General features: G+C 35.1%; 1 protein-coding gene across 1 annotated transcript; it reads right to left on the reverse strand.

Annotated features, from left to right (window-relative positions):
* Window positions 1-9,268: 9,268 nt before the first annotated feature.
* Window positions 9,269-10,111, reverse strand: LOC149538261 (replication protein A 70 kDa DNA-binding subunit A-like). The gene is made up of 2 exons (XM_089802444.1): window positions 9,508-10,111; window positions 9,269-9,414 (listed from the first exon to the last, which is right to left on the reverse strand). Exons 1-2 carry the CDS (start codon window positions 10,109-10,111, stop codon window positions 9,269-9,271), a joined length of 750 nt encoding a protein of 249 aa, XP_089658570.1.
* Between the last annotated feature and the right edge of the window lie 15,845 nt (window positions 10,112-25,956).

Raw genomic sequence — 25,956 nt, forward strand, 5'->3', positions numbered from 1 at the left:
TACTAATTCTGAAAGTGCTAATAGAGCATTTTTGCTAGTTGATCTCCCTTGTGAGCTCTCAATTGAAGGAGAATTCCTGATTGAAGAATGCCGAAGATAGTCACGATGTGCCTATTGCTAATAGGCACATTGTGACTATCTTTGACATTCTCCTATGGCTCTTGTGGTTCTAATATTATAACATGAGGCTTCCTCTTCTTTTTTTGAGCATAAGGCTGATGCTCAAAAAAAGAGGAAGCTTCATGTTATAATATTATAACATGAGGCTTCCTCTTCTTTTTTTGAGCATAAGGCTGATGTAGCCCTATAATAAGAAATAAATGGGTTTAATTTTGATTATGTACAACACAAATAAAACCAAAATGTAATAGCAATTTCTAACAGAAAATGAACTATATAAACTTATAAAGCTCATAATAATAATAGGCCATAAACTTGGACAGATTTGTTGTAGATTTCTAGGATGATTGGGGTGTACTTATTGTCACAATCTAAATTCTGTAAGAGATTAGCATGTGTTATTTCAGCAAAGATAACCGCCTAAGAGAAATGAGCACATACTGGTGATTGTTCACTTTATCTAATCTGGTATTTTCTTGCTAAGTTTCAAATTATTAATTTATATAATTTGCTAACCAATCCAGGCCTTCCTATTATCCCTATTTTGTTAAGTTAATCATGGCCTAATCTTTGCTTTAAAGATGAAGTTCAAGATTTAATCTCATTGGTATTCAACTTCCATTGATGCTTGTGAGATTCTTATTTTGTTGAACAGCTACATTATAACTTTCCATTCATTATATCTTGTCCTCATAGCTAAAAAAATGTCACTATTATTTTTTTCCCATTCCCTATATCTTATTCACATAGTAATGGAAATGCCATTCTTATTTTGAAATCTATGAATTAAAAAAAAAAGTTCAAGGGAAACTAGCATATCATATGATGTCAAATGGGCATCTAAAAGATTATATGAACAATGGTCTCATAAACATACCATGCTTCATCTAGAAGATCCACAATTCCCCCTAGTTTCTTCATATACAAAATAGAGTTGTATTTAAGATCCTGGCCCTCAATTTCAAAAGTTTGTGCTCTAATAAACACAAATTCTTGAAAAAGCACTACAAGTTAAATTGAGAAAGGGATCATTCATTCTAAAATATTTAGTCTATAAGATAATTCTATAGAAAAAATTATTATTTTAAGTTATGAACAGGTGTTAACCCCACTGATTTACCTATACCTAGGATGTTTATGTTAGAGTAAATAATTAATATTTAATTATTTATTCTATTGCTTAAGCTTACTTAGGTCATGCATTTATTTAATATTTCATATTTAATGCATGTAGTGGTTAGTTGTTGACAACTCGGGAGTTTTCTCCTTTTTTTAGCATATTCCATTTTTTGTGGATATGTGCTGAGTTGTCATTTTTGTCCTCTACCTCCTTCCAGCTTGTTCTACAAGCTTCCTGGAGCTCTTTATATTTGGGCTCTCTCTCATTGTAACAATATCAGATAATCATATCATTTCTTATTGTAAATACATTTCTTCTTGTGTTTGCATTATGATGGCTCTCATGTCCGTTTAGGGTTTTTCCCATGCTCCATGCTCTTCCCTTCTATGGCTTCTCTTTGACAGGTTCGCATGCAGGTGATCTTGGCGTCTTCGGAGTTGGCTTTCCTCAACTCCAACATGGTATCAGAGCCTTCCTGCTGCAGCTTCGTTGAAGAATTTTGAAGCCGTGATTTGAAGTCACAAACCCTAGTTTGTTTGTGCATTTTTTCTTCAAATCAGGGGATCTGCAATTTTTGGAGCACTTTCAGCCCAAACGGACATCACCATTGGATCCGGAAAGCCGTTTGCAGTCAGGATTCATATAAAACTTGTCGATTTTGGAGACAGAGCTCCGGGAGGCAAAAAAAAATTTCATTCCAGAGCCGTACGGACGCATTTATTGCGATTTTTGGCAAATAAAAAATAAAAAAAATTATCGCAGAGTGCGCCGCCGCGGCACCGCCCAGCGGCCACCGCGGGGCTGCCCTGCGCTCCGCCCGCGGTTCCTCAATAACTGGCGGCTCGGCCGCTGCCCGGCCTCCGCCGCTGCCTCGCTCACCGCTCGTGCAGAGCTCCGCCTCCGCCGGCAGCTCCGTCCGCCACCGGTCTGCACGCTCTCCGCCGGAACTCTCAGCCCCGCTCCGCCCGTGACAGCTCAGCGCCACCTGCGACAGTTGGACACGTTGCAGGTGTACAGTCAGCGCCAGCGTGGAGGATCCGCCTCGTCAGCGTTGTTTTGAGCGTGACACGTGGCAGGCGTGCCACGTGGCACATTGCCACGTGGCCCCTGCCATGTCATCGTCCGTACTGCCACGTGGCAATGCCACGTGGCACTCTCTTTTTTGCTGTGACAGCCATCAAGCCGTCAAATTTAATCGCGTGACTTGTTGACGTCAGCACTGCATCAGCCCTTGCATGCACCTCTCCCGATTGCTTTTGGACCTAGTGGTTTTTTGGCCATAACTCTTGCATACGGAGGTATTTTTCCGATCCGAAAGAAGCGCCGAAAAGCTGGTTCCGAGACAGAGATTTTGGTGCAGGTATTTTTAGGTTTTGATGCTTTTTTATTGCCTATTTTTTCAGTTAAAGTCCGAAGTCCTCTTTTTGACTCCGGCATGCATATCTTTTGCGTCCCATGTCTGTTTTTGGAAAACTTTATATTTTTGGAAAGCTGGTTTTCTCAACTTTTCAGAACTGTCATCTTTTTTCCTCTCTTTTTGGCCTCTTCTCTTTCTATCATAGTTTTGGCGTTTTTGCTCTATGGTTGATATTTTGAGTGTTTTAGTCCCGAGGATCGTTTTCCTGGCATGGTTTGCTTTATTTTCGGCTGTACTTTCTTTTGGTTCAGCTCTTTTTCAGTTTTGATCATTGCAGCTATCTTTTTGAAGCACTTTTCTTTTTCGCACTGAGATAAACTATCACTTTTACATTCTAGGAGTCATGAACGTTGTTTTGAGTCAGGTGTACTTGCACTATTTTCATAAAGCACCATGGGGGGATTATTGTTTGCTGTTTTAGGAATTCTCCCTTTGTCAAGTGAGTGTCCCTTCCACGACATTAGCCCATGCAGAGTCAGTTAGACCGTGTCTTTATCGGTGTCTGTACTTCTTTTCCTCTCTCCTCGTTCTTGGTTCTTTTGCAGAAGATTTTGGCTCACCTTCTCAGTTGCCTGTCATCACACCCCGTCTGCATTAAGGGGGGATTATGCTGTGTTCTAATGCATCCGTGGTTCGATGGTTCGATAGTGTGAACTATGTATTCAGTGGTTGATCCTACATACAAGGCGATTGCAGTGGCTGGCTACCTATGCATTTCGGTGAGATGGATCATCTACCATATAGACATGCTCGGCTCGTGCCTTCTTCTTCCATGGAGGTTTCTTCAGATCAGCTGTTTGACAGATTTGCGACTTCTTCATGCTTCAGTGATGCTGCTTCTTCATGATCACTCTTTGTTCCTGTTTTAGGGGACAATTTCCCTAGTTGGAGACTTCTTCAGCTCTTCACTGGGTTCTTACCTCTTTTTGGGGGAGGGTTTTTCCCATGTGGTTTTCTCTCTTTCCTCGCTTACAGAGGTTCCATTTTCTTGCATTGTACATGGGTACCTAACATGGCCTCGTTGCCGGGACCCATTATGCATTTCATCTTAGTTTTGTGAGCTTAAGGCATTTCCCTAAGTTGCACTTAAGGGGGGGTGTTAGAGTAAATAATTAATATTTAATTATTTATTCTATTGCTTAAGCTTACTTAGGTCATGCATTTATTTAATATTTCATATTTAATGCATGTAGTGGTTAGTTGTTGACAACTCGGGAGTTTTCTCCTTTTTTTAGCATATTCCATTTTTTGTGGATATGTGCTGAGTTGTCATTTTTGTCCTCTACCTCCTTCCAGCTTGTTCTACAAGCTTCCTGGAGCTCTTTATATTCGGGCTCTCTCTCATTGTAACAATATCAGATAATCATATCATTTCTTATTGTAAATACATTTCTTCTTGTGTTTGCATTATGATGGCTCTCATGTCCGTTTAGGGTTTTTCCCATGCTCCATGCTCTTCCCTTCTATGGCTTCTCTTTGACAGGTTCGCATGCAGGTGATCTTGGCGTCTTCGGAGTTGGCTTTCCTCAACTCCAACAGTTTATTGAGAACCTTAATTAAAATGATATATTGTGTGTATGTTTAACTATGCAATTTGCATCTACATCTAACTAGAAAAGGAAATGGATATCAAAAAAGACCTTTTCAATCAGATCCAAAACATCTTGATTTTCAACAAATTCAATGTAGCTCCAATCAATTTCTTCTCTTGTGTACTCATCCTATTACATCTAAAGACATATTGCACAACATATACAAAAATCTATAGAAAAAAGTAAATATCATACACAATGAAATAATATTAAAATAGTTAAGCAAATATACCCTGAGCAAAGAGCAAAAACAAAATGTGTAAAAAATATATTTCTTTCAAAAATTATGATAATTTAATAGATATGGAACTTTTTGACTTGATTGAAGTGTTGTTGTAGCTTCTCATTTGTAAGATTGATACAGAATAGTTCAAAACTACAATGAAGAAAAAAATAGGTTTTCCTTAGCTCACCAAAGAGTAATATGTAAACATTTCGTATTATGAAAGCTTTCAAATATATTTTGCTAAATTGCAATGACTATAGCTACAAGGCATGATTTAAAATATGCAATCTTGATGTCTATTAAAAAAATGTACCTATTACTCTTGAAAATCTCAAAACTATAAATATCAAGAATGCCAATTAGGGTCCTAACCAATCAAATTATTTATTTTATTTACCAGCCTATATCCAATACAAATGGCATTATCTTAAGAAAATCCCATAGAACAATATACATTCTAAAAAACTAAGAAATATACTTCGCTCTTCAAATATATTCTTCTTTGAGATCTTGTCCTAAGTAACACAATACTCACAAATGGTACATCATACTTGTCAAACAATCATGAGTATACTATTTTTGCCAATGCATCTCGGCTAGTAAGTGCAGCAATTGGGTCAAGAGATTTTGTAGTGCTTTCATCTCGAGTCACAATGACACATTTACAAAAGAGTCTTCCAGAACTTTAACATCACACCTAAGATAATATATAATGTAGTAATTAACCCTCCCATAATTGTTTTCTTCATGTGCAAGTGTAAGAATGCAAGACTGGCCATTGAGCGATATAGATAATTTTGAAGGATTATTGATTTAGTCTTTAGATGATGCTTGAGGTAGCAAGGATGAGGTGATATATTTTCTTCTATAAAGAATGCTAGATGTAGTTTGTAGGTGGCCCTGGTATCAGCAAAGATAGAAATGAGTACTGCATAAGCCAAAGTTGGGATGTGGGAACATCATAGTTCAGAAGAATATGTTTTGGCTGAATTGCACTGAGAAAATTGAGCATTCCGAATTTGAAAACTTTATGTTTACTCCCAAACCATTGCACATCAAATTTTAAGCATTCAAAATTTATAAACATTCTTTTTACTCCAAAACAAAAGCACACCAAAGGAAAAACTACAAATAAGAAAGCTCTGATTTCTACATATGGCACTCAAGTTATTGTAGACTCTAGAAAATTGTACAAAATAGTATATTAATTGGAACAATAAAAGCATAATAAATTATTTCCTATTATTGTCTGTTAAAATATATATTTGGTTTATAAGGACTACCAATTAGTAGAAGTTTCTCATTTCTACCATCAAATCCTTCCATCTCTATAAGGCACTGTGTCTTTAATCTTCTACTCGACTCATGCTCTCCTTCTGACTTGCATTGTCACCCATGACTATTGATAAGAATTAAGAATTTCTCTTAGATTACAATGCAATGGTTTTTCTATAGACTAGCATATGAATTTGAAAATATATGGCATATTTACTTGAGAGAGAAGAGAATCTATTTCATCAACAAATATTACTGCACGTTGTTGATAGAAAGTAACTCCAAACAATGCCCTCACCAGTTTCTCACCTTCACCTATCTGCATATCCATGATCAGTAACAACAAGAATCAGACTATTTAGAAGGAAAAAAAAAAAAAACTTGGGATCTATTATATATAATGGTTCAGAAAGCACAATGCTTGCTGAAAGTTTTGTGAAGGGGCCCAGTGGTAACAAGTTAAGTGGATTGACTGTGCGGAAAGCTCCATAGTTAAGTGTGCTATAGCCTATAGTACTAGAATGGGTGACCTCTCAAAAGAACCAGTGCTTTAGCCTTTAGCTCTATGAGCATCACCTAGATGCAATGAATGCTAAGTGGACCATTCAAGATTCAAAAAAATAGGTTCTTGTGACTCATAAAAAATGGATCAATGAAGATTGACTCAAAACTATGCAATCAAATCTTGATAAATCATCAAATGCTTTGACACAATACAATAACACCTCTTGAAAATGAATATTTTAAAGAAAGTTATTGTAAACAAAAGGAAATGGTAGCATGCAAATGTCAATGCACAAAATCAATAAATATTAAGTATAAGAGATAGCAACATGTCAAGTAACCAAGGATATCCTCTTGTTTTCAAAAATGAGTACACATTTTGATTTTTAATCCTTTTTATACTTTTCTTCTGGCCATAAAACCACCAAGTTGGTCAGTAAAACTAATTAAGATATAAATATTTCTAATAAAAGCATCTCATCTTGATTCAGCTACACTTAATACCTCAGATATTCTTTACCCAAGATATGACAACTATTCAATTCCAATTACATGCAAGATTGCAAACAAAATATGAGGCAAATAAGAGCTTCATAACCTCCACTAAATAATATATACAAAACCCACACTTTGCAAAGACTATGGCAATATAATTGAACTTCTAAAATTTTGGTTAAGAATTATAAAATAAGTGCAATTATTAAGGAATGATAGTACACAATAGGAATCCTCTCTTAACATTTTTGCCTATAGCAAAGGAGTGATTAATTTTCAATTAAAAATTATGTTATCAGTGAGAGATATATTTTTAGAGAGACCAAAGCATATCAATTACTTATATAGGACTAAAGTGCAATTTTCTTTTCTTTGAAAGAAGAGATCTATGTTTATGATGCACCTACACATGCAATCCTTATATGTGTCTAATTTCTCACAAATAGAAACCATTTGTTATATTTTTTGATGTTATATTTATTATGTAAGACTTCTATTAAGCATAAGAGATCTGTGTTTATGATGCACCTGCACATGCAATCTTTATATGTGTCTAATTTCTCACAAACAAAAACCATTTGTTATATTTTTTGATGTTATCTTTATTATGTAAGACTTCCATAAGCACAAGTGCTTCCTTGGAAAAACAATTATACAAGGCTTTCTGCATTCAAGAATCAAAACAATAAAAGAACTTGAAAACATGATTTTATTAGGAATTTATCCACTTACTCATCAATGAACTAGTAGAAATATAAAAGAAAGTAGCTTTGGCTTCTCTTGCAATAGCTTTTCCAATCATCATTTTCCTAGTACCCTAAGAGAAAATTAAATGTACTTTATTATGAACAAAAATGAATTTCCAACATATAAAGAACAGAGAATAAATCAGACTAACTTATAGGAGGGCCAAATAAGAGGAGCCCTTTTCTTGGAGAGCGACAGCCTTGAAAGATGTCAGGTCATAATAGAGGCTAGATGATCATTTCCATCACATACTTTTTGGCATGCTCTAGCCCAGCTTTAGTATAATTTTGGAAAAATAAATATTAATGTTAATGGGTACATAGAAATAAGCATAAATAATATTATCATCAATTCATTCAGCCATATTAAATTAACCAATATCATCCCACCGAGCATTGGGATCTTGGTCCATTATCTCATTGCTAACATGCTCTATTAGATGTGGTTCCAAGTTACATAGCTTGTCAGGAAGCTCACCATTAGGACCAACAAGCATTTCTAAACTTCTAAACTAAAAATATAGGATAGAAAAGAAACAACCATTAGCATGCTTCAGACCAAAACTACTAGAGATGGTTATTGATTTAGTTGAAATCAAAATCAACTGATCTTATTCAAAAACAATGGCCAAAAGTAAAATGTTGCATTTATATCAATATTCTAAATGACGCGTTGTAGGAAAGCCACTAGCTTGATGAGTCTCGAAATACTAAAGTCATGAAGTGCATGAAAGCCTTCCCAATATCTCAAAGACTTTTGAATGGTAAATCAAAATGTACTCAAATAGAAAGAGCTCATTGAAAAAAATATAATAAAAAATGCAACTAGGCAAAAAAAACTCCATATGATGTTGTTATACTATGAAGTAAGCTAGACTACTAAGATCTAGCTCTTCTATTCAAAGATCTCTACCATGGTGTTGAATAATTAAATCTTGAAATTTAAGATAAAACATTTCCTTAAGCAATACAAAATAGTAATTTGATGTTTTCTGTAGCTTTGACTAGGCCTACACTCCTCCGAGAACCAATCAATCATGTATGTGTTTCCTCTTACACCTCTTGGTGTCTCCAATCTAATGCTTAATATCCCATCTATACAAATCCTTTGTCGATAAAATTTTGGCTTTGCTTGCTTCCTTTCCATCTTCTCAGATATTTTGTATCATGCTTGCATTTTCTCAACTGAAATGGTTGCCCTTTGCCCATTTACTAATTATGTGTTTGACAGTTGACCTACTCAAAATTTATAGTATTTTGTCACTTTTCACTAATACATTTGGCATCAATTTGCGATGGCCAAGTGTCAGAATTGCGACGCAAATGTGTCACCACTGCGACGGCAGCAGACGTCACTATTTTTTAGTCGCAAATTACGACGTCTATTCTTGGATGTCGCAATTTCAACACCTATCCGTCGCAAGCTCAACATTCTAACCCATCATTGCTCCCGTCGCAATGGATGTGGTTCCCGTTGCAATTTTGACGTCTTCACCATGCATTGTGACGGGGTGGCGTCGGCATCTGCCCACGAGTTCGCTGAGGTGAGAGCCTTTACAGTTCTTTCATGGGCATCACACTTGCGACGTCCATGGAAACTTACGACGGTGCTAGCGGTGCGGTAGTGCTATTGTCGACACTGCTGGCTGTCGCAATGTTTGCGAATGTGTCGCAATTGCGACTCAAAATCATCAATTGCAACAGCGTCGCTATGCACGCGATGCTTATTTCATCGCAATGCGGGTGTGGACGTCGCAATTGCGACGTTCGTGGTTAGAAATATGGTGGGGCCTCTATGGCGACGACGCCAACTATAGTCGCCGCCACAGTGGCCCCACCACAAGCATCATCTTTAGCTGCTAGCTCTAGCAATGTGTTCGCAGTCATGTCGAGCAATTGTATTGCTCCTTCATCAAATGCTGTTGTCCATAGCTCCCCAATGTGGTATTGCAATTATAGGTGGACCATGTAGCTATAATTGCATTTCATAAATTGCTTATCGCATTTTTTACCGTACCATTCTTCATTTGCATTTTCAAACAACTTTTTCTTGCATTGCTTTCCTGCCACTTGGTTGGGGCAAGCCGGGTAGGATAGCTTGTTTGTGTTGACCTCTATAATGGTTGCTTTCACGATGCACTTTATAACACAAGTAGAATGCACAGTTTGATCATGTATGTCATGAATTGTCATTCTCAATACTGCAGGAGGTTGTAGGGTGTAGCTAATCGATGGCTCACCGTTGTCCTTAACATTGTCATCGAACCATGACTTTAACTCTGCTGTCTCTGGAATTTGGAGATTGATCATCAGTTGTGTATTACCTGTAGTGTTGAGTACTCTTCCATTGAACTCAGTAACATGACCTCCCTTAACCACTAGAACTGTAGTGTCTTGCAAGTAGTAGCTTTGTTGCAATTCACTGCCCACTTGCTTGGCTACTGAGCCCCAAAGCATCAGATCAATGGGCCTACGAGTCATATCAAGCAATTGGATGGCATGCTGAGAAACTTCCATTCCATTTGCTCTTCTTATCGTGGAGGTTGGTTGTACACATATTGTTTTCCAGTGCCCTGTTGTTGCTCCGTTAGCTAGTGTTGGAGATGGTAACGACATCCTCTCGATCTTCTGACTCCATTACGTGGCTAAATGAAATATATATTCTCGTCTTTTTGCTACCCATGCTTCTAGAATTTATACTTTTTACTATAACATTTTAATTCTCATAAGGTGTAGCTTGCTAAAGAATCACTGGTATGAGGATGAAGCTCCATGGGTTGTGCCAATAGAGATATATACAAGCTTGCTTTAATTTATATCAATAACCAAGTGTCAAATTAAATCATAGTAACAGGAATTGGACATTGAAGTTAGTGAATTACAGGACCATACTATCTTAAACACAAGAACAGAACACACACATCATTATATGTAAAATCGAGCTTGTTACAATTAAAGAATAAAAATGGAATTTGAATAAGATGATGAGATGCTAATTAATTACAAAACACCTAAAGCAAATTTTGCAATGCAAAATATGAAGTTCAATGAAGTGGCTCATACACCCGCCTATGTAGATGTAATTTATCTGAATTTTAATGGATCCCATCAGAAAGACCCTAGTGTGAAACAACAGCTTGCTTAGAGGTCATGCAATCTGACACAGCCACCAGTAAAGATAGGCAAACTGAATTTCCTGGCCATCACAAGCAGCAGCATGAGGATTTCAGGGCAGAATGGTTTTGGTATAAGTTTTCAGAGGCTAACAACCTCAAGGATCCTATAGAATAACGATGTAGAAGGGTGGATTGGTAGAACTAAAAAATCCAAGAGACCAATACCTACAACAACTAAATTTAGGCCAATGAAGGCATGGAACAATATTACACAACCCTAACTAGATATTGTCAATGTTTTCATCATTTGACTGCTCAAGGTTAAAGAGCATAGAAGAGATAAGGAACACAAACTCAATAGTAAAATCGAGACTCCAAATCTATAAAAAATTTGTACACCAGTATTAAATAGGGACAAAGACTAAAAATCCAAATTTCACAATAGAAGAAGCTATCAAACCAAATCAGAACACCATAAAGCATGGAATCGCATAATGGCATTTTACCTAAATCACCGAAGAGAACTCCAAACACTGTTGTCCACCTCTCCTACCATCATCCTAGTTCCTGTAAGAGGTAACAAAGAATGATGTAAGCAAAGTTATTGAGAAGTAGAAAACATGCATTCTTTCCAAATGACAACAATCACACTTATCTATTCTAAATTTTATTAGTTCTTTAAATCCACTTGTTGCACAATCTTCCCAGAAGCAATTCCGTTTAGTAGTATGGATTGCAAGAACTTGCAATCTCTAAGAGAACTCTTTGGACAGATCCATAAAAATATTTAACATGAGTATGTTTGTGCAGGTTCTGAAGCTGAGTATCCCACAAATTTGATAATTTTTTGAAATGAGCCACTATTACTTTCCAATCAATACACCGCAGAAACCTGCAATGAAATGCAAGTTATCTAAAGCAGAAAAAAATTCTTGTGGAAGAGCTACCTTAAGAATTCAGACAAAATGGGTATTAGCAAAATTCTAATCCAACCAGAATCCAATGCATTAATTACATAGTTACAAGCAAACCATCCAAACAGCCAGATATGTGGTTTTTAATATCCAATCTCAATTGCCAAATTGTTTTTTGAGGCAGGTTATTAAGAGATTTGGTTTTCATCAAATCAGAACCAAGCACATGGATGAACTACTCGTTAACCCCAACCATGCACATTGTTATTTATAAATTAAATGCATTTTGTAGTATTTGGGGTTGATAGGCATGTAGCATCTTACATCCTCCCAAAATCAATAGCGTATTGGTTTCCCACATTTATGCTGACATGTCACAAAAACCAACCAATATCAATGTAGAAACAGCCAAAGAAAACCAATCCCTTATTGGCACAATTTGTGTGGCAAGTGAAGGAATCGGGGATTAAGCTGCACAAAATATGGTAGAATAAAAATACAATGTCCATTTAAGATTTGGGGTTTTGATGAAATAGTTCTTATTGCTAGGAGATGGGACCAAACTGACGTGGAAGTAGCCATTGATGATGTTGAAAACAATTGTTGTTTAATTTGAGCAGCTGCCAAAGAATGTGGGCATACCAGCCAAAAATAAATTACACCCCAGCTTATAGATCTTAGACCACAAGAATGGATCCATTCACTATTGTGATTGGTGGGGAGGAGCAAAATATTTTTGTATGTGTCGAGAGGGCTTCCATTGGTAAAACCTTATTCCGCCAGCTTAGGCATATAGTACACACATTTTTTAGAAGAGTCTCATCCCTTTCGACGGGGTGGTCTTCTTGGGAAGTTTAGTTGGGTAGACTTTAGAAAATTGCATCCTAAATTGAGCTTGCAGATTGATTAAGGTATGGATAGAGACAATGCTATGAGCCTAGGGCTTTCCATAACACAATTTTTGTAATAATTTGAAGCCTGATTAAAAGGCTAGACCATCCAAGTAACATGTCAAACTGCGAGGAAGTGGAGGTTCAAGCTGGAAGGAATCACCAAATGTTTTGAATGGCCTGCAGGGGAAGTATAAGTGTGTCGCTTATAAACTTGAGGACTTGTTTGATTGCCTATATGTCATAATGCTCCAATTGACAACCACTCAACAAAACACTACAACACGAGAACAATATTTTTTTTTTCATTCTTTGACAATCATTAATAACATTTTCAACATTCCTCTTCTAGGGTTGATGAAGTTAATGACACAAGAATTATCTCATCATGCAATCACTAAATTAATGCATTCGGAAGAATAGCTCTAAAAATTTTCTTAAGTCATCCAATGACATTCTAGAATGATTTCACGATAGTAGCACTACCCCTCAACTTCCTATGAATGTAATGGAAGTTTGAACCTATTTGCTGGTACCTGCAAATGGGAGAGATCTTAGAAGACATCAATCTTACTATTGATAAGTGTATTAAATAGACTGTCTATAAGGAGTATTGACTTATACCTGTCGATCCATGAGACTGTGCGAGATGCTCCTGAAAGGGGTTCAATTTCCTGCAAATGTAATTCAATTATCATGAGCATAATCACATCATAATCATAATCACATCCATCATTAGCATCACATAAAAATTAAAAACATTAAAAGGTACACAATAAAACACTTAAATCAGGCTCACATTATAAGCCTACTAGGGAAGTAGGCCTAGTGAAGGGCTAAAACTGGGTTTTTGTATCAGCTGATGAGTTGAGGGCTTAGTCACCTTGGGGACATGCTATTTGAAGTTGTTTGATGTGTGTGGAGGTGGAGGAAACACCTAGACTAAAGCCACTTGCATAACATTTTGAAATTCAGTTAGATATTTTATATTAATTAAGATAACTATAATTTCTTCCAAAACCCATTATAATAATTTTAAAATGGATTACTGGTTTCTTTTTACTTACCGTGTAAATCCCATAGATCTAAATACATGTACTGAAATAAGTTTTCTAGTTTTAGTCTGTAAATCAACATACTGATACAATGTTATTCCTATTCTAAAATGAAATGTTAGAGATACTTGAATTATTAACCAACAAATTGGGTAAGCACTTATATTATGTTTTCCCTATGAATTTTATTCTAGGTACAACTCCCTTTTATAGATATTTAATGAATTCCCTTTTCTAAACTAAACACTTACAAATGCTTTTGACTTGAAAGAAAATAAGGCTCAATACATTCACGCATTAATATGTGTTTTAAATAGTTTTATTTAATTAATTTAGATTAATAGTTAATTTAGATTAGCAGTATTCTATTTGTAGTTGAAACTTGTAGCTTTTAAATAGATAATGAATAAACTATGTAACCATATATATAAGACAAATATATTTCTATCAAGAAATGAATATTAAATAGATTAAGGATTGATGGCATACCTCTAAATTCCATCATCATCATCCTCGTCATCATCATCATCATCATCATCATCATCATCCTCTTCATCATCATCGTTGTCGTCATCATCATCCTCCTCGCCATCATCGTCGTCATCGTCGTCATCATCATCAACATCATCATTAACATCAACATCATCTTCATCATCATCATCAGTAGCAACATCATCGTCATCATCTTCTTCTTCTTCTTCATGAAAATTTGTGTCAACAACATCATCCAATAACTGTCGATCATTATCACCATCTACATCATCTTCTACTTCTTCGGTATCTTCTTCTTCCATCGCATTATACTTTATTGGCCTTCCTCTCAGTTCATGTCTAACAAAAAATGACCAACCCGGTTTATGTGGAACCTCTGAGTAAAATACCTGCTCACATTGGCTTGGAAGAACATAAGGCTCATCACCAACTGGCTCAAACGACCTTGTATTAACCATTGTAAATCCATTATCATGTTCAATAACAGTTCTATCAGGATCATTTGGATTAAGTCATAGCCTGTACCATTTGACAATGAAGAGTACTAATTTGAAGGAACTAAAGTCACACTCAATTATCTCATCCAAAATGCCATAGTATCAATTTTCAGACTCTTGAGGATGTAAGTCGTTTCTAGATGAAATATTAGTCACTTGAAAGACTGCAGTTATTCCTGAATCACAAGTTTTCTTCATGTCATCCAAAACTTTGACGCAAAATTTTTGACCATTACAGAACATAGCCTTGTGGTGTTTAACCTACAATAATATGTGAAACATATCAAAATTATTGTATTGTGAGTTGATAAACATACGGGTGATTAATAAATTTGTACATACCTGGAAATCTCTTGAACCACGTGCTAAATCTATTTCCCTTTGCGTAACATTGGAATCTCCATTACGATGAGCTTCTTTAACCAATGAAGATACACCTTCCCATGTTAATGTGTGACCAGAATGTTGACATCGTTCAATCCATACCGTCATCCAATCAAGATTGTTTGCAATATACAAATTTAGTGCATCCCACTCTGGAGCACCTGTACAAAAAAAAAATAGAGAACTTACAACCGATTTATTTTGAAGATTAAGAAATAATTTATTACAATAACATCTTATAATTTATTACCTCTCACTTTCCTCAATGTACCTTTCCCCATCAAGTACTCCCCTTCTAATTTTTTAAAAGGCTCGAGATCCCAAATGCGATCTACATGGATATTTGATGCAAACTTAGGAAGATATTCGGTAATGTACACCATAGTCTGGTATACCATATATCCCTCTACCATAGAACCCTCAGGATGTGCTCTTTGTCGAACCAAAGCCTTCAAAGATTTCAAATGCCTCTCAACCATCCACATTGACCTAGTGTGTACAGGTCCACACAATTCAATCTCCTCAACTAGGTGTATGAGGTAGTGTTCCTGTGCATTGAAAAAAGTTGGAGGTAGATACTTTTACATTTCACAAAGTAAATGAGGAATTCTTCTCTTCCAATAGTTTATATCTTCTTTATGGATTTCTTTAGATGACAACCACCTACATTAAGAGATTCAAGTCACAAAAAAATATAGATATGAGACTTTACAAAATAATATACAATAGATTACATAGCAAGAAAAACAAATCACAAATATAATAAATATATACAACAAATTGAACAGATATTACTGCTTACCTCATATATTTTCCAAGATCGTATATCACTTGTTTGATGTTATTGTTGAAGTGCTCTGGGAGAGATAGAGGAAGCACGTACTGCAGTAATTATAAACCAATCATTTCATTGTTTTCTAACATAACATAATGAATAATTCACGTAGTTTATGAATATATTGTAAATACAGAAGAACATAACTTACCTTGACGAAAGTATGCCAATCATGCGTTTTGAGCCCTGGCCCAAATTCACTTTTTTTTGATATGAGATTGTTTATGTTCACAGAAAATCCTGTGGGAAATCAAATTTTTCATAGGACTTCTTTTATGGCATCACTTTGCTGCTCCGTTAATAACCATGGAAGGGCACTTATATTAATCTGATCTCTGTTGCTATTTGAGTGAATGAATTTTTTCAATGCATGATTGGATTCATGTATGTCATTAAAAATTTTGACAATTTTTTCTTTGTCACGCCTTCCATCCAATATTTTCCACAATGTCTCTGTTATATTCTTTCCAATATGCATAGTATCAAACAAATGCACAATTTGTAAGTTCTCATAGTAGGGAAACCTACTAAATTGTCTGGGATAGCTTTTTAGTCCCTTTGGAAGGTTGTCAGTATTGCCTTGACGAACTTCATGATCATCAATTACACAATTAGTCAAAAAAAATCACAATATAAATATATAAATTACAAACATAAACCATTAGGTGGAACGACATTACCTTGACGATTAATTCTATTATATTCCAACTTCCATAGGCGAGGTGTCATTCTTCGTGGCTTTGATGTAGTCTCTTCTTTCCCATTGAAAAGATGTTTTTCCATACTTTGATACTTATGATTCTTATGGAGGAAGTGTCTACACTCATCAAACACTTGCTTTCCTAAACTTTTTGAATGACGAGATTTCATCTTTGGACCACAAACTGGACATGCAAATTTTCCCTTTATTTGAAGACCTACAAGATAATGATGTAATTGGATTATTAAATATGTTGATTTTTATAATTAGAATTATTGTGCGCAACTTGAATTCACTATAACATACCACAAAAATGTGTTAGCCCTGGGGCATCATGTATTGTCCATGCAAGTATTGCATGGAATTGAAATTGTCTTTATCGTATTGGTCTAGACACGTCATACATAGTGACACCGTTCCATAATTCCACCAACTCGTCGATAAGAGGCTCAATATATACATTCATATCTTTTACTTGATATTTACCTACTTGAATGAACAGTAACATTACATAGTTATTGTGACCGTTTTACTGCAAGATTTGTAAGTACGTGTAAATTAATAACTATCAAATGATAAGATACCTGGAACAATCATTGCCAACATAATGTGCTCCCTCTTTATTGACATCCACGAAGGAATGTTATTGTTGATAACAAAAATAGGCCACACCGAGTAAACAGATCTCATCTCTCCAAATGGATTGACACCATCCGCTGTCAATGAAAGCCTGAGATTACGAGGTTCTTCTTTGAAGTGTTGCCACTTTTCCTCTATGTGCATAAATGCCAAACCATCCGCAGGGATTCAAATAATGTCATCTCGACTTCTATTGTGTGCATGATAATCCATAAATTGAGCCAAGCTACTACACCTAAATAATTGTCACATCCGTGGAATAATGGGGATGTAACGAAGAACCTTTTGAGGCACCTTTTTTGTTAGTCGATCTATTCGATATCTACTCGTATGACATACATGGCATTGTGTTGCAAATTCATGTTCTCTATAATATATAATATGATCATTGGGACAAGCATGTATTGCTTCATACTCCATTCCAATATCTTTCATAACAGCAGTTAATTCTCGATATGAGCAAGGTAGAATATTTGATGATGGTAACAGAAACTCGCCTATCAATCTACAACAAAAAATATAAGTTGTTAATATAAACAATATTAGTGGTACATTATTCACCCTTTGTTAACTATAAAGACATATATGACATACCTTAACATACGTGACATTGTTATGTTGGATAAACTATTCATAACCTTCAAGTTCAACAACAACAATACAGCAGAGAGAAGAGTTGTTTGGGAGTCTTTGTATAGGGGCTCGTATGCCTTCTAAAGTAGAGGTACATCGAGGCTATCATCATCATGATCAGATACGCTTGGACTAGATGTGTCATGGATCAATGTATTTATACCATCCTCTTCAATTGTGTTTTCTAGCGCATGATCGTCATCTTCCATGGGATCATTATCTTCACCTTGGATATTTGCACCTCCATGTTCCTCCACTTTGAAAACCATATTCTTTGGATTGTTGTGGTTCATATCATGTACTTCCCTGGGAAGATCAACCTATATAAAATTGATTAACATAAATAAACCATGATCATCAACTCATCATCAAGTGATTTCATATGTATATAAATTGTTAAAATGATACAATGAACGACTTACCAGTGGATGATAGTCATGCCCCCCTTCAATGTGACCATTCTCCCTACAATGTCTCTTAACTGTTTTGATTAGCAATCTTCTACAGTTTAAGCCCTTACAAATATTGCAAGGACAATAACATTTTCCATCACCTTTTCTTTTCAAGTTAGACCACAATCTAGCGATTGTCTCCCTGTTTTGTTCTTCACTTATATTATCTGACATGATCGTTCTTTGCAGGAAGCAAAAATCGGGCTATGAAAACTTCGGTCTACAACTTTCAAAAACTAAGCAAAACTGTTAAAAGTACACAAATCTTCTTAGACCTAGCTAAATACTTTAATATTTTAAAAATACTTTCTTTGACTTTATTCCTAAGATTATTTGTAAAACTTTGACCAACTGCCTGAAGGTCTTATTTCAAGAGACCTTACAACATTAAGCCACTAAAAGAAATTTCAAAACATATAAGCTAAAAGTCTAGTTAAAATATACATTAGAATAAAAAAAAAACAATTTTCATACCCGAGTGCGCGGCTATAACTCGTGCAACGGCCTTCTTGCTTAGCTGTAGAAGCTCTCCAGCAATCAAATTATACAAACTACAAGGCCTAACAAAAATTTCAAAACATATAAGCTACAAGTCTAGTTAAAATATACATTAGATTAGATTCAACAATAGCAAGCAATGTTATTTAGAATTAGATTCAACAAACCTTAGCAGTGTAAATAGCCATCTCCTCTAAACTGGACTCCAAACACGAGGGGGCATTCACATACTCTTCCCCTAAAGGTATCCTGAAGAACAAAAGCCACTATTCTTGAGTTTTTGAATTGCACCTCGAGATGAATGAAGCTTAAAAGGAATGAAAATTGTTTTCATACATTTAAATCAGGATGTAATATTTATTCATAAGTATATACCTTGCAAGCACTTAAAATTGTTGTTATATGTGTTGCGAGAAAAGAAGAATTTTATACTTATGTGTATAGACGCACTTCCTGTATGCGATCCAAAGCTCGAATGTTATCAAGTGTGTCCAATGATGGGTAGAGACCTCTGTGCAAGTAGAAGATCTGCAATGAAACAAAAGAAAAGAAAATTTTCTTATAGTAAGAATAAGTTTGTTGTGCTGCACAGGGTACCAACAAAATAGTATATAATATCTTTTTCTTTACCTAGCTTTCAATTCAGCATGAGAGCCTTTAATAGAAAAGTCAAGTTGATAACATATTTAACAAGAGCTGCAGGGCAACATAGTTCCTGTGTAAGTCCAAGAAAATGTGTGAGGATTGACATATATTTGCGTAAGTCCAAGAAGATGTGTGAGCATTGACATAGATTTTGTGAACATTTTCTATGTAATGAAGATTTTACTACAAATGGAATGAACCTAGGGGTGGATTGGTAAACTGATTATTTGTATTAAATTGTGTAAAATTGAAACTAAAACCATTTCAATTGGCCACGCCACTCATGGACTGTTCCTCCATATGTTATAATACTTTCATCATATATCACAAATATGAAATAGAATATGTAGCACACTAAAATAAAGCATTAAAAGATAGTGTCTAAATGTAATTAAATCTGTACAAATCAATCAGAATGGGTTGAAATCAATACCCAACTTAAGAAGATCAACACTAATAATATGTCAAATATTTATTGTTAATTTCTGCTCATAGCTGTAGGGAAATTAGGTAAGCGAGCAACAAAAGAGCTAATAGTTTGTAAGAGTATACCATTTAAACTGTCTATGCTCATTTAACAAGAGAGCCCATAATTTGGCATGAAATACTCAAGACAATATATTTGATATGCATCTTACTTCAGCATTTCTTGTAAACGTGCATATCAACTCCAAGTGTCAAATGTCAGCTGTAAGTGCAACAATGCAAGTTTCCATCTGTGTAACTTGTTTTTCTACTACAATCAATGTTGATACATCCCACTTTAACATAAATAGATTCAAAAGGAAGCATTGTCAACTTAAGAAAAATAGTAAAAATATACAGATGGATAAATGATGCATTTGTTTGGTATATTGTTAACTAGTTGAGCAATAACAGAAGCTACGCTAACTGCTTGAAACTTTTTGTATGGCTTTTCCTGCCCCTATGAAGAAGATGAAAAAATGCCATAGATAGTAATCAAAAGGAATTAAGCCTACTAACAACAACATGATTTGCATTGACAGAAAAAACCACAAATCCATACATTTAAAGAATGACTTGAGTGATCTTTCAAACAATTTGAAAATGAGCTCTAAACAAATACTTTTAACCATATTTCCTTTTATTATGCTATGTCTCCCTGCAAGAAAAATATTACACATGCTCATCTGCATGCCAAACTAAACATGCAATTAAACAAGTGTTACACCATTTGTAGAAATGGGAAGCTCAGGAGCACCCTCTGCAAGAATGATAGGCCCAACACTTTGGTACTTGCTCCCTCATGCCAAAACGTGCCAACAAGCACAGCAACCTTCTGCTCTCTAACATCTAGATGATAGATCATAGAGTGAGATCTGAAACATTGTGATTCAAAAAACATATACAATCTCTTCTAGAAACAACATCAAGTAAAATATTGGATAGTAGAAAAATTGTTATGTATAACAGAAAGTTGTTTTTAAATAAACTTAAGCAATTTTTAATTTACCAAAGTTTTTGCTAAGCCCACATTTGCCAATTGTGTAAGGAACTTCATATGATGCTGCGAGGAATGTGTTGATGAAGCCAAAAAATGTGATTTTTTGATTAATCACTAATTGCCAACGTTCATGATTATGTAATTCTGAAGGACATGTCTGAATTGTATCTTCTCTGATTTACAATCAATTTTCATCCTATCACTATGAAAAATGGTTGAGAAATGTCAGGATAGCAAAAAAGTGAAAGACCGACTTGGAAGGGAGACATAATGGTGCATGTGAGGCTGAGCCCACTAATGATGGAGTGAGAGGTTGTTCTTAAAATTGGTTGATACTCTACCAGTTTTGGAGGCCGATAAGAGTATTTTTGGGAGATTTAATATGCAGAAGCTGATGTTTAATGAGGTGAGAAACCCGATAGAGGGAGCTCGAGAATGGAAGAATGGAGAGCAGGTATGAAACCCGATAGTGGTAATTAGATAGTAGAAGGTAGTAGAAAACTTCGATAGCAGAGTGGGAGATTGCGGGAGCCCGCAAGCAAGGAGGAACTAAGACTTAGACTGAGGTAAAGAAAAACAAAGGAATATGTGTGATGACAAATTTCCTTACTGGAATTTTGACATTTAAACTAGCATTTCCCATTTTCCCTCCAAAGGAAGAACAAAAAAAAGTAAAATGAACTTAAATTAGTCAATCTACAAGATCAAACTTGGGAAAGGAAAAAAAATTAAAAATTTCCATAAGGTGAATGTCTGTTTGTTTGTTTTGCACCTTGCGATGCAGGTCTGTGCCCGGCCCTTTCAATGCGTTGAGTTCACCTCGCTCAATGCCCCTCTTTTCCTTTCTGCTGAAGTGATCTCTTGCCTTTCCTTTCCAGAAGAACCCTGTGATCTCTCGCACGATTTCTTTCAATGAGGGTTTTCGGTTTTTTTTTCACTTATATCTCGCGGCCGTCGCAATTGCGATGCCTGACGTCATAATTGCGATGGCATCGGGCTAAAATTGAAAAAAAAAAGCCAAAAACACATTACCTTTTCCAACCATCACAAATTGACATCACAAATTGACCTCTAATGTATTAGTGAGTTAAATTAAAAATAATTTATTATAATTGTTAGAAGTATTTAATTATTAGACTAAGATAAATTGGATGCAACTTTTTCTGATGTTGTGTTCCTCATATTTATCCATTCAAGTGTTTTACTATAGTTATTTTAGTTAAGTTGGAAGAGGAAGGACCATGTACCCACACATGAACTCACATTGGTAGAGCACAACAACAAGTTGTTACAACTTGAAATGTACTAGCCATCTAGAAAAATAATAATAAAAAAATACGTAATACTAAAAGTAGTAAAAGCTAACTTACATGAGTTGCTATCAATCATAAAGAGAATTAACTTCTTTCTACTACTCTTATCTAACATATTAAAGCTAAAAGTATTATCACCATGTCATAATTGCTATAGCTACTAGTATAGTTCATACTCTTCATATTCCCAACAAAGGGAAGCCAAAAAATTAATAGAGTGTCTTTGGAGAGACTATAAATCTAGTATTAAAGTGAACTAGAGTAAGTAAACAAAAGAGAGACCTACAATTGATTTAAACTTATCTCTAACCTCCCAATTCTTCGAGAGCCTCTTATAATTCTTCTTCTACTCACGGTTGAAGAAGCTGGAAGGTAGCTTAATATTTTGCAGCCACAAAGACTATTTTTTCCATATTATCATCTACAGGTTCATGCCTCCATCAATAGTCCAAAGATTTATCTCCAAGAACTCAGAAACAAATTTGAGACATGCAGGCTTTCGTAGGTTGTGGAGTTTGTTATGGCAAGTCTGATGAATTTCAATTTGTTCCATTCAATGTTGTTGATTGACCAGTCTTTAAGGATAATAGAGTCCTCATTGAATCTTGTTCATCCTACAAAATTGAATTGATATGTAGTATGACATGTACTGTCCCTTATCCTCTGTATGAAAGTGTGATTACAGCCTTCAATGGCATTCTGTGCTTTCTCATAATGTGATGCCTTTGTTTCATTCTGCATGCCCCCTCAACCCTACTCTCTCCAACATCAAGTATCCCTAAAGCATGATCCCTACTCCCTCTATTAGCATGTATCCTTGAACCCCAATCCTCGCTATTTGAAACAAATTTGAGACATGGGGGAAGTATTCTTATTTCCTTCTTAGGATAATTAGAAACCTAGACCAAGTTAGGAAAGAGGCATTCCTATAGGAAATAAGGGATTAATTATTTATGTTATTGTTAGGATTGAGGGGGTTATACTCTTCTCTCTTTGCGAGAATAAAAAAACCTAGAAGCTTTTGACATTTTTATAAGTATGTTGTCTAAGGTAAGTGAATTTTTCTTGATGTGTCTTGGAAAGGTGAAGAGTTAGAGGAGTACGATCTTCTCTCTTTGAGAGAACAAAAAATTTAGACCCTTGAATATGATCTAATTTCATTATTTTACCTTTATTTTATAGCAGAAATATCAGTGTTTTCAAGCTGCTTCTGCTGTTATTATTCATGGATTTTTGTGTGTGTGTTGAAGCAGAAGAATCCAGCAATCTACAGATCTACAGATCGTTCGAGGTGCTCACTTTAGACATTGATGTAAATCAAACAAACAAAAATGAATGCTCATATTGACCACTCTTTAAAGTCTCATTAAAATTAAAATTTACCCATGTCAGCCCGTCAATCAGACAACATACAAGAAACAATACCCAAATCAAAAAATCAAAAAATCATATTCTCGTTCACATCTAGCCCCAAAAATAATACTCAAGCTAACTGTCCACTACAACACCTTGTACCATTGAAAGATTTCGCAAAATCTGTTCTATTTAAATGTTATATCAACCAGATAATGAATCAAATAAGGCGAGATCAAAGAGGAGAATGTCTCAGAGAAAGAGATATTTTACCTCTTCACATCAAACCTGGAGTCCAATCAAAATTTTTTTCTTTCCTTCATCTTCAAGAGGAGGATATCTCAGAGAATGAGATATTTTACCTTAGACTTGAAGTCCAATGAATATTTGTTTGTTTCCTTCATCTTGCATACAATTCATGTAGTCTTTGGATTCAAAATTTACTCCAAATAATTGCAGTGTCCCACAAACCTAACCTCAAAACTTTCGCTTTGTGCTCGATTGGGGGCTGATTCGCTAATTCGTTGTGCTCGGAGGTATTTTTCTGCTCTGTTGGGAGATCTGATTCATTGGGCACAAACAATGTGAGCAACACGCCCTTTTTTTTTTGTCTTATAACCCGACGACGTCGCAATTGCGACATTGTCGAGTCATAAGACAAAAAAAAATGCCAAATACACATTGACGTCACAAAACACTGCCTAATGTATTAGTGTTTGAAGACTCAACCAAGGGAATAAGTGATGATTATTAGAGTGTATGATTTCCAACTATACCTTATAGACTTCTTGCAACCATATCATATTTATGATAGGTTAGAAATGAGATAGTTAGTTGTGTCTAGTACAAGAGGTAGCTATGAGTTATTGTCAAGCTACCTTCAGATTTGCAATACTTATCTTGGCACAAGATATTTTTATAACCAAATAGTTTGAAGGATCGTGACCAGAGTAAAAATTCCATGAAGCCAAGGTTACCAAAGACAAGAAAAGATAGTCTGCTATGGAATATGCATGTGGATAGAGTATTTCCCAACCTGTCTAAACATTTGAGCTATAAAAAGATGTTCATTATATAATTTACACTACAAAAAATCAGTATACAAAGACAAGGTTGAATAGGCACTATAGCAACATATTTAGAACTAGTAAAACATCCAAATCACCATTAATGAAAGGAATCATACATGAATAAATCTATTGCCATCTTAAGATGAAACATAGTTGTCTCATCTTTTGGCTTAGATGAATTGCTATCGTTTCCCTTAGTAAAATCAGCATTACCTAAATAATATTGCATCCTACAAATATTAAGTAATTGAGAAAAGCTATAAACATAAAAAATCAAGTTTAAAAGGATGGAACCATTTTAATTTTTCATACTACAAAATGTCATACTTGTTCTTCAGTACCAATTCCAACAACTTTTGTTGCTCTTCATGTTGAAAGGTACTCCTCCCTTTCATTAACTCCATCAAGTTGATAATAGTTGGACTAGTTCAAATAATGAAATGAACTTGGATGTCCCAACTTATTTTTTTTAGTTTCCTGAAATAAGGAATGAAGAAAAATTCAAAAAATGGTTATGCTACTATTAGCATTCTGCAATTTCAAATTGAACACATGTGAGATTCAAAATACAAATAGAAAAAAGGCAATGAACCTATTTCAATGGTCAATTATAGTCACAATTACCAAAGCATAAAGTTGCATACCTCTGGGGGTATAGCATAGAGAAGGTAGAAACACCTTTGTTTTGTTTCATAAACATTCAGAGAAAATAACTTATCCAATTTTAATTCCATAGGAAAAACTAAATAGTTATATGTGAAAAAAACAAATAAGTTTAGTGTCATTTGTTATTATTATTATTATTATGTTAGGAAGGGCTATAAAAAAAGTATATAATGTGTGAAGATCATTATTGAATTTTAAATTTGAATGCATTTAAGTTGTGTTGAAGACAAAATCCTACATTTTGATTGGCATGAATAACTTATTCAATTAATCAAATGATTAATATGCTAATAATTTACTTATTATAAATGCTACATTATTACCAATTTCATGACATCTCATAGAACATACAAGAACTAGGTTAGAGTAAAATGTGACATAAATTACTTGCATCAAATCCTAAGTGGTGTGTGGGCTATGAGATCATCTAGTTCATCCCCTTCTGAGAGGCTAACCCTATCTACTTCGACCACACTCTCATCCTATTAGGTCCTGCAACCACTCAGAGACTCATAACAAATATCAACTCAGTAACAAAGATAATATGACTAGATATAAACATTAAATATAATCATGAGTGGCATAAATCACATGACATAATTTGTTGGAAATGATCATATATAAAAAGTAATGGAAGTAATGGAATTGGTAAAGAATGTTCTCAATCATTGTTTTGTCATTGATGTCAAAATTGCTACTTGAAAGAATGAAAATTTCTTTAGTGATCCAAACACTATCAAATGGTTGATTGACAAGAAGGAGGCAATCAATTAGATGAAACCAAAACACCTAGAGAAAGGTTGAAGTTATGATGTCATAATGAAGTACAAGGATCAACTAAGCC

This window comes from Cupressus sempervirens, chromosome 9, assembly GCF_028749045.1.
Source record: "Cupressus sempervirens isolate cs-2001-9-10 chromosome 9, ASM2874904v1, whole genome shotgun sequence".
NCBI classification, from domain to species: Eukaryota; Viridiplantae; Streptophyta; class Pinopsida; order Cupressales; family Cupressaceae; genus Cupressus; species Cupressus sempervirens.

What these genes read in the sequence shown, in the direction of transcription:
- LOC149538261 (XM_089802444.1), bottom strand. Translation starts at nt 10,111, where the DNA reads ATGTCGTTACCATCTCCAACACTAGCTAACGGAGCAACAACAGGGCAC. An exon ending in TGCAAATGAAGAATGGTACG is followed by an intron (nt 9,415 to 9,507) that starts GTAAAAAATGCG and finishes TATGGACAACAG; the next exon opens with CATTTGATGAAGGAGCAATA.